General features: G+C 40.3%; 1 protein-coding gene across 1 annotated transcript in view; it reads right to left on the minus strand.

Moving 5' to 3' along the window:
- Positions 1 to 1,111: 1,111 nt before the first annotated feature.
- c1qtnf4 (C1q and TNF related 4) overlaps positions 1,112 to 12,421 on the minus strand; it is a 37,679-nt gene continuing 26,369 nt past the window's right edge. The window contains exons 2-3 of the mRNA XM_067612069.1: positions 5,898 to 6,259; positions 1,112 to 4,494 (exon numbers count right to left, since the gene is read on the minus strand). Of these exons, the coding sequence (XP_067468170.1) occupies positions 3,694 to 4,494; positions 5,898 to 6,254 (1,158 nt within the window). The 5' untranslated portion in view covers positions 6,255 to 6,259 and the 3' untranslated portion in view covers positions 1,112 to 3,693. The remainder of the gene's footprint in view (positions 4,495 to 5,897; positions 6,260 to 12,421) is intronic.

Here is a 12,421-nt window from a genome sequence, read left to right on the forward strand (position 1 = left end):
AACTCAGCTAATCTGCTTCATCAGGAACTAATAATGGGTGTTTTACATTTGATTGGCAGTTGCCTGGCAACATAAGCAAACAGCCCCATAACTAACCAATACTCAAATATTGCTAAATCCTGATTGGACAGAAAGTTGTGACATCACATCACATTATATGTATCTCTTATTTTTATTTTTATTTTCCTTTTAATATTTCTTTTGTAAAGCACTTTGAGCTTTATTCTATGTCATGAAAGTGCTCTATAAATAAAGTTGTTTATTATTATTATTATTATTATTATACACTTCACACCAGTGAGAAAAATACAGTCAAAAGTGACTAATTTCTCATGTGAAATAACAAAAACTGTTCAACTTTGGCAAAAAAAGACCCCATTATCACAATAAGAAGCTGATCAAGAAAATATGTTTGCAGGGTCTTTAAATTCATTAAATATATATATATATCTTGCAAATCTGTATGTTGGCAAGTGAGTTGAAGTAGTAAGTAATAATTATGATATGTTGGTACTCTATTAAGTCTACGTTGCTGCCGTATAAATCATACTGGAGTCGCCCAGAAGATGGCGCTGCAGGTCAAAAATTCAAATCAACACTGAGGACGTGCAGCTGCATAGTTCATGGACACAATAACAGTCCAGACAGGATGTACATTTCTTCTTTCTTTTTTAATTTTGTCAAACATTTGTCATTGAAGCATTCATTTTACATGTAAGAAATATTCAAAACATTTCGACATGAGCCAGACTACTGAAACAAGACATGGGTCAAAATGTTTTTTTGATATTATTTTACTTATTATTCCAGGATCGTTTTTAATCTGGTTTGTGCTTCTGGAGCTCAAAATCATAGAAAAGTACAATCTGCTTCTGTTTGATCGAGACAAATCAATAACCGGAAAGTACTTCTAATGACATTTTGATCCATGTCCGCTCGACATCTACAACACAATCTTTCATCAGAGTTATCAGAAACAAAGAAGCACAGACCAGACACATCCAACAATTTGTCAAATACTGTACAAGATAATTCACGTATCGATAAAAATACACAGTAACAGGCGTCGACGGGGGCCTGTGAAGCTGTTCAGCAATCATCTTTTAATTCATTGTATTTTTTTTTTTTAGTTATATGCATGCATCACACAAGTGCTTCTTGAGTATGTCAGATGAGTTATGCTCGAATCACCTTCACAGACCGATTTTACTGAACCGGGTGGGGTCTGTCTGTCTCGCAGTAACACTGAAGCAATCACAGGTCCGACCTCTGTGCCGCTGCTCACTTACTGAGGCTGAGATAGAAAAAACCACCATGGGTTAGACTGTGACAAAATACCTTATTATCTGAAATGAGGCACACTCGCAGTATAATTTCATACTGTGAAAAAAAAAAGAAGAAAATTAGCATTTCATTGTCTAAAGTTTTGTCACTTTCTTAGAAGTCACTGCAGCCGTAAAGGACAGGAAATTATCCATTAGTGAGACCGTGGTGAAGGAGCCGCCTGGTGCGAGTGTGAAGCTGGAGACTCTCTCCACGTTATTAGTTTTCAGAGAAGGTGCGAGGACGTTTCCCCCCCCACCGGTGCCAAAGAGATCACTGTGAGGTCAGAGACTTCTAAAACTCAGCTTTTCACCTCTCTGACTGTACTGTACTGTACTGTACGGTCATATCTTCAGATTTATCTGGATGTAATCTGATTGGACCATTTTAAATGTGCTTTAACTATAGTGCATCAGTCTGAATGAATGCTGTGCTTTTAAAGAATTATTTACAGACAAGTAGAGTATAATATCACTTTCCACTATCTGTCTGTGATATTTATTTTTAATGAGACTTTCAAGCGTGCGTGTCCACGTGTTGGATCATGAAGCAGCTAAGTGATTCCCACAGCTGCTAAATGCTCCACACACACACACACACACATGTTAACCAGTCAGACGCTTACTTTGTCTGACGTTTGGTGCTGGGCAGGGAGCTTCTTCACTGACAACAGCAGCCTTTTGTGGCTGTGAGACTGAACCGAAACAGTAAATTGCTGTAAAAGTAAAACATAAGGCTGAAAGATGCTAAAACGCTCCGTAAAGCTGAGAGGAGCTGCAGAGTTGGGAGATAATTCTTGGTTAAATTTGTCAATATAAGCAACTCCGTTCATATTCCAAATAGCTTTGATAGCTTTGATCAATTGTTAACATGAAATTATTGATTGTTTTGAGGTGGTGGCAAAAATTATAGGTGAACTGGCCCTTTGAAAAATGTAGTCGAAATCATTAAAATTGATAACTTTAAAAGCTTGTTTCATATTAAAGTTGTGAATTTGCCTCAGCTTGTTGTTTACATCAGAACTTCACATCTCATACTTTGACGTCCTGTTAACTGTAATAAAAAAAAAAATGCAAATGTTAAATCAAAGTGAAGTAGAATCACTTGAGATGGTGCCTCTCCAGCAGAGAAGGTGATTTCATAAAGTCAAGGTTCATCACAATTTGAACATCATCATCTTTCTCCCGGCAGTGTGAAATTAAACAGACGTGCTTATTACTGTGGCCTGGGAGAAGCAATTCAATTTTCCCCACAGTGGTTGCCATCTGAAGAAATGAATTAAACGCTGCTAGAATTAGAAATCAAATTATGAGGTCCAGATCCCCGCAGGCCCGGAGGCGGCATGTGGTCAATAGTCTGTATGGGATGGATATGGAGTCTGCACTTTTTTTTTTGTTGTGTTTTTTTTTTGTTACAAAAGTAAGTCAAAGTCGGTTTCGTCCCGTTGTCCTCGGCTCCTGCTGCGGCCGAGTATCGGGGTGAGAAACGCTCCAGAATGAAGAAAAAAGAAAAGAATCATTTTGACACAAAACACGCTGTTCATATCATTTTCACATGCCTCTAAAGACATAAAGAAAGCAAGATGACACGTGATACGTACGAGTAACACCGAGTCTTTGACGAGGATAATAATAACAAAATGCACTTAAAGGAATATTTCACTTAAAAATGAAAACTCTGTGATTATCTGCTCACCTTCATGTCAGTCGAAACTCAAGGAGAGTATGTAGGACTTTCAAACTCTCTTACTACTGCTGTTAATACAGCTACGGCTTAAAAAAAAGAGCATAAAATGTGCATACACGTTTTTAATCATCATTCCTTCACGCTTGTTAATCAGACTGAGTTACCGTTTTTTGCTTTTATCAGAGATGTGAGCAGCGATTCGAAGACTCCTCTGAAGGATATGTGTGGACTTTTGGATCCATAGTGCAATCATTTAGTTTTTAAAATGTTTTGATCATGGTGCACTGTAAATATGACGCCACAGGAGCGAACTCCCGGCGTATTGAAGGAGTCGTTCTAACTTCAACGAGACATTGACTGACACAGAGGTGAGCGAGTAATAACCGAGTCTTCATCATCGAGCAAACTATTCAATCAGTGTTCACATTACTGTCATTCAAGGTCCAAAATTTGAGTGAGATGAAGTCAAATACCGGGGAGCCATTCATTCATTTACACTCAGTCCAAGGTCCCTGTGACTTTGTGAAGGAATTCATACGAAGAGGAAGCGTCAGACGACCACAAAACAACAGTCATTTCCAGTTTTCTCCACTCGGCACAGGAACCGCACAACGCCTTTCACGGACTCTTCCGCCTTGCATGAATTCCTCCCACAATGTTCAGTCCTTCGCTCATGTGCTGCAGCTAGGGCTTCTTTTCTGCATTTGATTGGCTGGTGGTGGTGGTGGTAGCGGTAGGTGGGGGGTCTGGGTAAACCAGGAAGCCGGTGAAGGTGATGTACTTGGCGTGGTTGCTGTAAGCCCCGAAGCCATCTCTCTGGTGGGAGTAGAGCCAGACGGTGTCTCCCGGCTTCAGCGACATCATCAAGCTCTGACTCTGCAGAGCTTTCTCGCCCTGGCTGTCGTCGTAGATCATCGCCTGCACCTCCAGGCGGTTCTTCATCAGCTTCACGGACAGCGTCTTCTGGGGCAGTTTGCCCACATTGAAGGAGAAGTAGTAGGCCCCGGGAACACGGCAGGTGAACACCCCCTCTGTCACGTTAAAGTCCTCTCCGATGTTGACGAACGCCGTGTCGAAGCTGACCGGCTGATGCTGCGGCATGCCCACTTGGTCTACTCCCACGATGCTTTGGGTGCGCCCCACAGAGAAGGCAGATCTCTGGTCATCGTCCTCCTCATCGTCGTCCTCCTCCTCTTCTTCCTCCCTATGTTGCAGCTCCTTCTCCTCCACCGCCGTGTCCCTCATTCCAGGCCCGACGTGCTCCGTGGCCTGGTTACCGTTCAGCTGGGGCTGCTGGGAGTTGTAGGCAGGACGGTGTTGGTGGTGGTGCGTCTGGTAACCGTAGGTGTCGGGATAGACGAGGTAACCGTTGAAGGTGGTGTAGTGTCCGGTGTTGCTGTAGAGCGCATAGCGAGGGTCACCATGGAGACGGAGCCAGACGGTGTCACCGAACTCCAGCTGCAGCATAACGCTCTGGCTCTGCACCTAAAGATGGAAGCAGACTTTATTATCCTAGCTACAGAGTCATATTCCGCTCTGTTTTACATCAAGGCACATAATCCCATCATCTACCTCACGCAGCTCTTCATTCAGGGGAATTCGGTGTGTAATCCCCTCTGCTCTGCTTTCATTCCCCACCCCAACACAAACACACCCTCTGTGATGAGAGCCACATCGCTCTGTGAGACAGCTGGAGAGCTTCGACATAATAAAACACCTTTTTAAACATTTCCTTAGAGAGTAAAATCCACCCTGAAAGAGAGTTGAGTCGTTATTTGAACCGGAGGCTGACTTGACTGAAAGACCTTTCTAAAATCATACAGTCTGCTTAACTCAACAAGTCTTTGTTTTTAGCCACACTAGCATGGTGGCTCTAGAGGTGACAATGTCAGTCCTTCGTTCCACCACTTTGGTCCAGGACTTTGGTGAAATTTAGTACACACATTCAGATTCCCCTCAGGATGAATTGTAATAACTTTGGTGATCCCCTGATCTTTCATCTAGTGCCGTCATCAGGTCAAAATATCATTTTCACACTCACAACCAAATACCTACAAAACCGATGACATTCTCATCAACTTTACTTTGTGTTTAGAGCTAATTAGTGAATGTTAGCATGCTCAAACCAAGATGGTGAACACGGTAAACATTAATTACAGCAGCGGATTAATCCACATTTAGTGCTGCATGATTATTTACAGCAGCTGTGTGTGTGTCTGTGTGTGTTTATGGTAATGAAAGAACATTTCACACACTGCAATGGTGTGACTCATTGATGTTTTTATTCCACTGTGGCTCTGCGGCACAGAGGAATAAGATCTATCTATGCTTTGGGTATACAGAAAATACTTTTAAGTAGGATCAGTTGTTGGTTTTTGTGTTGTCATGGGATTTGTTAACAATACAAATTAAAGGACGGGTTCACAATTTTTTAAAGTCTGTCCTAAAACAACAGTCAGCATGTTTTTCTTGCTGTAATCATTTTCTCCTGTTCATACTGACCATTAGAAGATCCCTTCATAATGTGCTCACAATGTAAGTCTCTCTTTTTGTTACTATACTTCCACCGCAGCTCAACAGGGAAACTTGATATGACTAACTCAGACTGCTGAAGCCTCATATAAGCTTCACATCAATTAAATGCATGTTTGCACTAAATGACTGTGTTTGGCCTCCATCACTTACATCTAAACCACACTAGAAGGGGATCTTTTAACAGCCAGCCATGATTACAGCGAAGAAAATCTTATCACTGTTCATATGGACACCTGACTGTTGTTTTAAGACACACTTGGAAAAAGTGTGAGCCTGATAACTTTAGTCCCACCCACATATTTTCACAGCAACTTCGGTTCTGCAGATCTTCTCACCCCACAGGGTCCGCCTACCTTCCTCTCCTCGCCGGCGTTCTCCTCGTACACGATGGCCTGCACCTCGTTTCTGTTCTTCATCAGCATCACAGACAGGTCTTTGTGCGGGAACTTTCCCACCGTGAAGGAGAAGTAGTAAGCCCCGGGGATACGGCAACGAAACAAGCCAGCCTTGGGGTCAAAGTCCCCGCCGATGTTGACGTAAACAGTGTCAAAGGTCACTGTCATCTTGGGTCCGCCTTCCATGCTGTTGGTGCGTGCAACCGAGAAAGCTGAGCGTAACTCCACGTCGTCCAGCAGACGGGCGAATCCCCAGACGCCCCCCGCATGACTCAGGCACAGCAGGCCAATTAGCGCGCTCGCTGGGAGCAGCATCGTATCTGTAGAAAGATGGAAAAGTGAGAAATGTGTTTAATTTCATGTGAAGCTACAAAGGCAGTTTGGAGCTCTGAGCTTTTTGAAATTTTTAGCAACAAGAAAATCTTCCTTCAGATCTTTAAACACTGCAGCTGCGACAAGCGGCAGTATTTTGTTGGAAGAAAGTTTTAAAGTCCCCCTCCAGTCGAAGATGTGTTTTGCTCATTATTGCTTCACTTGAATGTTTGAGCTTCACTGAGCAGAATGATGATAGTGGAAAATTTCCTCTGTGCTTACCGAACATCTGAGTTTAAGGTGTTTAGCTACGAGCATGATTTGTGACATCACAACTAGTTTAGAGCCAATCATGGTCCAGTATCCAGCTTATACAGGTGTGCTGTGGAAACTTGAAGCCTCCAGCGCCAGAGAGAATTGACTGCTAGACACAAGATGTCTGGCAAAAAGATTTGAAATGAAAAATATTTGCATATTCACAGATTCTGAATTTTTAATGAAGCAGGAGATGTCATTTTAAGAATTTCCAACGAGGTAATTTAACTTTTCTGTAGAAAAAAAACCCCACATCAGATACAAATTATTATTCAAAGCAGAGTTTTATAAATTATTTTAAATGTGTCTGGAGGGGCTTTTTAACTTTTGAGAAGACACAGCACTGGCTGGGAAAATCTGTATTTCTGCCTATTTTTTTATTTGTTGCAGTTGGTTGCAGCTCCCCTCTCTGTGTCCCTCTCGTTATGGCTAATCTAAAATCTGGCCCAAGTACAGCAGTTGAAAATGAGCTTTTTGGCAAACACTGGCACATTTACAGTGATTTTCCCTGTTAAAATAAATACAGTAAATAAATGGACTGTCTCATTCTGTGTTTTCCTTCAACATCTTGTAATACAATGTAAACACCGAGATCAGCCTGAGCTGCTTCAGGACCCTTTGTTCATTTTGTTGCTCATTCATTAGAACTTTTGTAATAATATCTGTAAAACGTCTCATATTTTCAGTTATTTCCACAATATAGAATCTCTGTCTCATCATATCATTTCATGCTTCACTGCTCATATATCAGAATATTTGTCCTCAAGCCAAAGCACAGATTCATGCAAAACAGTTTCTCCAGTTTTTTCCAAGTAGAAACATCCAGGACTGAAAAATGAAGCCAATGCTGAAGTGCCAAAAACTGCAGTTCCTCAATAGGCCACTTGAGGCTCCAAAACCAAGCCAATCCCCATAGACCTCCATGTTAAAATGCCCAACTTTACAGCAGAAATAAACATGTTTACAGCCTGGTACAAAAAATGGTTTTGGTCTGTATAGCTAATGTCCCCGTTCATGACAACTGTACAAGGGGTGAATATTTATATAACTCACCCGTTTAAATTTTATTAAGGCTTAAATTTATGCATAAATAAGAGCGTGGCCGCTTTGAGTGACAGGTGAGTGCCATCACAGGGGAGTTGCTACCATGGTGACAACGCTGGTTAGGTAATGTAACTATGGCGTAACCATAGTAGCCATAGACAGCGCTATCTCAGTTCATGACAATTAATTGTAACGTTTTGGTCGTCTAAAAGTCTTTGTAGGTTGTACTAAAAGACCCTCAAGGGAGTCGGATGTTTAGATTTTTTCTCACGAAAACTAGCATTAGCATTATGACAGTTAACCATAGACTGTACAGTTACCATGCTAACCAAGCTAGCAGCTAGCGTTAGGGTCAGCTCCACCCTCTCGGCCAAGTACGGTCACTTCTGGCTCCAAAAATTCAAGATGGCGATGGTCAAAATGCAAACTCAAGCCTTCACAACGAGAGTCCACAAACCGATGGGTGACGTCACAGTGGCTACGTCCGTTATTTTTTACAGTCTATGGGTTTTTTTTTTCTAGCAGATGGTTGGTTTCCTAACTGGAGAATAAACCTCTGTTTGATGGGTATCATTTGAACATTTTTGATATTAGTGTCAATATGATATCTGAGTTCCTTCCTGTGCCAACACCAAACATACTTTTATCGATATCTTACTTTGAAAAAAATAAACATATTTTTCTATAAAACCTTTTATTTTTTTAATGCATTTTAAACTTTTTTCTAATAGTTTGACAGTAGAGACTAATGAAACACTTCTAGCAAACATTCTCAAATGTTAAAAAAAACACACAAGCAATCATACAAGGTCTTTGCCAGCATAAAATTCAGTCTATTTTTTATTTAAATCAGGAACTATCCGATCAAATGAGTACACAAGATTACAAACCTGACCAGCCATTTGATACCGGCTGTCTCTGGTTGACAGTTGTCAATATTTGTTGCAATAGACATTTGTCTAGGTACCAAAGCAGCATCGAGCCCTAAACATTACACATCACTACCAAAAAAATGCCTCTTCTGACAGAAATGTGAGGATCAATGTCTTCAAAGCTTCGCCTCTCGGGTGAAAACGGTTTTATGAGCACACGCTAAAATGCTAAAAACCCCACACAGACGGAAAATACTCACATGATGGAGCAAACATACATTTGCACATCACAAAAACACGCATAACAGGATTCCTCAATCTGCATAAAGATAAAACACATACACACATACAGTCCCTCTGCTGTGTTTGAGTCATTGAAGCAGATCGCTCTGGAGGTATTAATGTGTCTTTCATTAGCGGAGACAAGTGCTCTCGTTGTCCCATTGTCCTCTAATGAGCCAACAGGAAGCAGAAACACACAGGTGGAGCTGTCAGTGCGCTCAAAGCACCCTCAAAACAAAAGGACAGAGCGTATCATGTACAGAGCTACCCAGAGGAGTTTATCAACCTACATCCGTATAGTATTATGTCCTTTATAAAATATATGAACAGTATATGGAGGTGGAGCTGCTCATAACTCTCTTTAATAAGAAAACAAGGCTGAGAGTCTACAGCCAAGCTCGCAGCTCTGTGAGGCTGTGCTTATTCTGTGTTCACATCATATCAGAGTTATTGTAATTATTGAGATTTTGACATGTAATTTTCATTCACACCAAGCAACAATAACCACAGCCTGAGGCTGAAGCCAATGCAGAAATACCTTTAAGTGCACTGCCACCGACTGACATTAGATGCTCCATCTGACTCCCACTGAACTTCTCTCTTGAAATACAAAGTCATTCATTTTTTTCAACAAGTCATTATGGTCTCAATCGCTTAACTCAGGCCCTCTAATAAGTGTGCTGATGGTCATTTTGGGAATTATTGCCCCACAGTCATTTTGTGCAAAAATGCATTTAAAAGTTGATGTGAAGCTTATATGAGGCTTCAGAAGTCTGAGTTAGTCATATCAAGTGGATATCTGACACATTTACAGTCTTTTTAGCATCAAATTCCCTCTTTGTGTTTCCTCTGACAGTGTTTCCCTGTTGAGCTGCAGGTGGAAGTATAGTAACAAAAAGAGGGACTTTGGCACTAAAAAGACTGTAACATTGAAAGATATCTACTTGATTTGACTCATTTGGACGCTGCAGCTTCATATTAGCTTCAGATAAACTTTTAATACATTTTTGCGCAGACTTCCATTGTAAGTGCATTATGAAAGGATCTTCTAATGGTCAGTATGAACAGGAGGAATGATTACAGCAAGAAAAACATGTTTAAATGTTCATTTAGACACATGACTGTTGTTTTAGGACAGACTTGAAGAATTGTGGACCAGTTCTTTAAATTTGGTAAATTTGTATTAATGCTCCTGCAGGAGTGACTGTCATATATTTCCATACAAGCGTAGTTTTTTTTTTTTTATTTGAAAAGAATCAGTCTTGTGAATTAACTTTTAAATATCTCCCAGTGTGAAATGGTGGAAGAATATGATGGAGGGTGCGTACAGTATTTAAAAGGATAATAAGAAGGTGAAGTTGTTAGTCAGTATTGTAACATATTCCTCCCACATGTTAAAATATTGAATAACTTACTGCAGTTTTCTATGTCGAAAACAACAATTTGCAGATATTCTGGCACAACTTCATCAACCTCCAGTGTGCATGGAGAAGGAAAGAAGTCTGAAGAGGTTAAAAGTCCAGCAACAACTTTATTATTTATCTTAATAAAGTTCTTCTATTGTTGCTGGAGTTGTGACCTCTTAGGAAGTAGGTTGACAACAACTGGATTGGTTGTTTTAATAATAAAGTCTTCATGACTCATGACATGGCTTTCCATTCAGCTAAGTATCCTTCCTCCCCTCCACACTCCTTCACCCTCCAGCCTATGACCCAGAAATTGATCACGGTTCACCATCATCAAGGACTTTCCAATCAATTAAATGTCTCTGAGGAGACGAGGAGAACAGAAGCTTTACTGCAAAGGCCTTGAAGTTATTTACTGTTGAAACAAAATGTTCTTGTATGTTTATACTAAATCGACCTCTTTAAATGGAATCTAATTATAGTGGTTAATTGTACTTAAGGCACTGAGGCACAACTGATCGTTTTCGTCTGATTACTCGTCCTGCTGCAGTAGGGGGAGAAATCTGTTCTCCACAACAGAAAAGAAAATGCTGTAGTACCGGCTTCGCTGCAGATATTATAATTTTCCTTTATGAGGCACTTTTTTTTCAGTACAGTAGTCCAAAATTTTAAAAAAAGCTACAAAACTGACGTCTCAGCAGTTAAGCTTGTTCGTGTAACGGCAGCTTGCACTGAGAAATAGTGTTTGTTTGTCTGTGTAATGGCAGCAGTTTTAACTGGTCATGTTGATAGACTGTACTCCTTGGAGAGCGCGATGCTTCAGGTTCAAACAGCAATGAAAGAATAGATCAAACAAACCTCTTCCATAATGAGCACCCATGGGAGTTAAGCAGAGAGAGGAGCAGCAGAGCAGAGGAGAATAGAAAGGAGAAGAGCGGAATTAGTCCATGCAAGTGTAAAAACTACACTATGCCATGCATTTTTAAAATTGGGCTAATTAGTCAGTTTATTGTGTCCTACAGAGTTTGGAGTTACAGTAATTTGATTCAGATAAGTAGTGAAGTACATGCACTTACCTTTTGAACATGCAGTTGAGTTCATTGTGTTGTCGTGGCTTAAAGGACGGGTTTGCAATGTTTCAAGTCTGTCTGAAAATAACAGTCAGGTGTCCATATGAACAGTGAAAGAGGTTTTAATCATTCCTCCTGTTCATACTGGCTATTAAAAGATCCCCTTCAAATGTGCTTTCAATGTAAATGATGGAGGCCAAAATCCACAGTGTGTCCACAAAGTCATTTAGTGAATGCATTTAAAAGTTGATTTGAAGCTTATATCAGTCTTCAGCAGTCTGAGTTAGTCATATCAAGTGGATATCTGACACATTTACAGTCTTTTTAGCATCTAATTTCCTCTTTGTGTTTCCTCGGACAGCTGCGGTGGAAGTAAAGTAACAAAAAGAGAGACTTTGGCACTAAAAAGACTGTAACGCTGAAAGATATCTACTTCATTTGGACGACTGAAGTTTCATATTAGCTTCAACTTTTAAATATTTTTCTGCACAGAAGGAGGACTGTGGGTTTTGTCCTCCATCACTTCCATTGTAAGTGCATTATTAAGGGATCTTCTAACAGTCAGTATGAAAAGGAGGAATGATTACAGCAAGAAAAACATGTTTCAATGTTCATTTGGGTTCATTTGGGCTCCTGACTGTTGTTTTAAGACAGACTTGAAACATTGTGAATCCGTCCTCTGAGCTGGCATTTTCAAGAAATAGCTGAAGCCACACCAACACGATAAACTCAACTGCATGTTCAGAAAGTAAGTGCATGTGATTAATCAGATTACTATAACTCCAATCCCACACTCACGTGCTAAATACACAAATAGTGACACGTTAATCCATCAATAACTGTGAACGCGTCCAAGCACGTGCATCAGTAAAACTCTGTAGTCCGTGTTCTTTCTTCTTTTTTTTAGACATTTACTGAAAAACTTTCTCCTTCAAAAGTAGAAGACTAAGAGTTTACAGTGATGCTAGTTTACAGCATGGCTAAAAATGAAACAGTGCTAAACACATCAGTCAATCAGAAGTAGGAGCTGCCTGAAGCTGCTATTGGTCCTTATTATGTATTCTACAATTAAACTATGGACCTAGTTATCACTAGTAAATTAAATAATGCAAAATATTAATTATTTACAACAATTTACAATTGGTTATAACATTGTGTTTGGGCAAGATAACTGTGTTGTG

This window comes from Thunnus thynnus, chromosome 1 (assembly GCF_963924715.1).
Source record: "Thunnus thynnus chromosome 1, fThuThy2.1, whole genome shotgun sequence".
In the NCBI taxonomy this organism is placed as follows: Eukaryota; Metazoa; Chordata; class Actinopteri; order Scombriformes; family Scombridae; genus Thunnus; species Thunnus thynnus.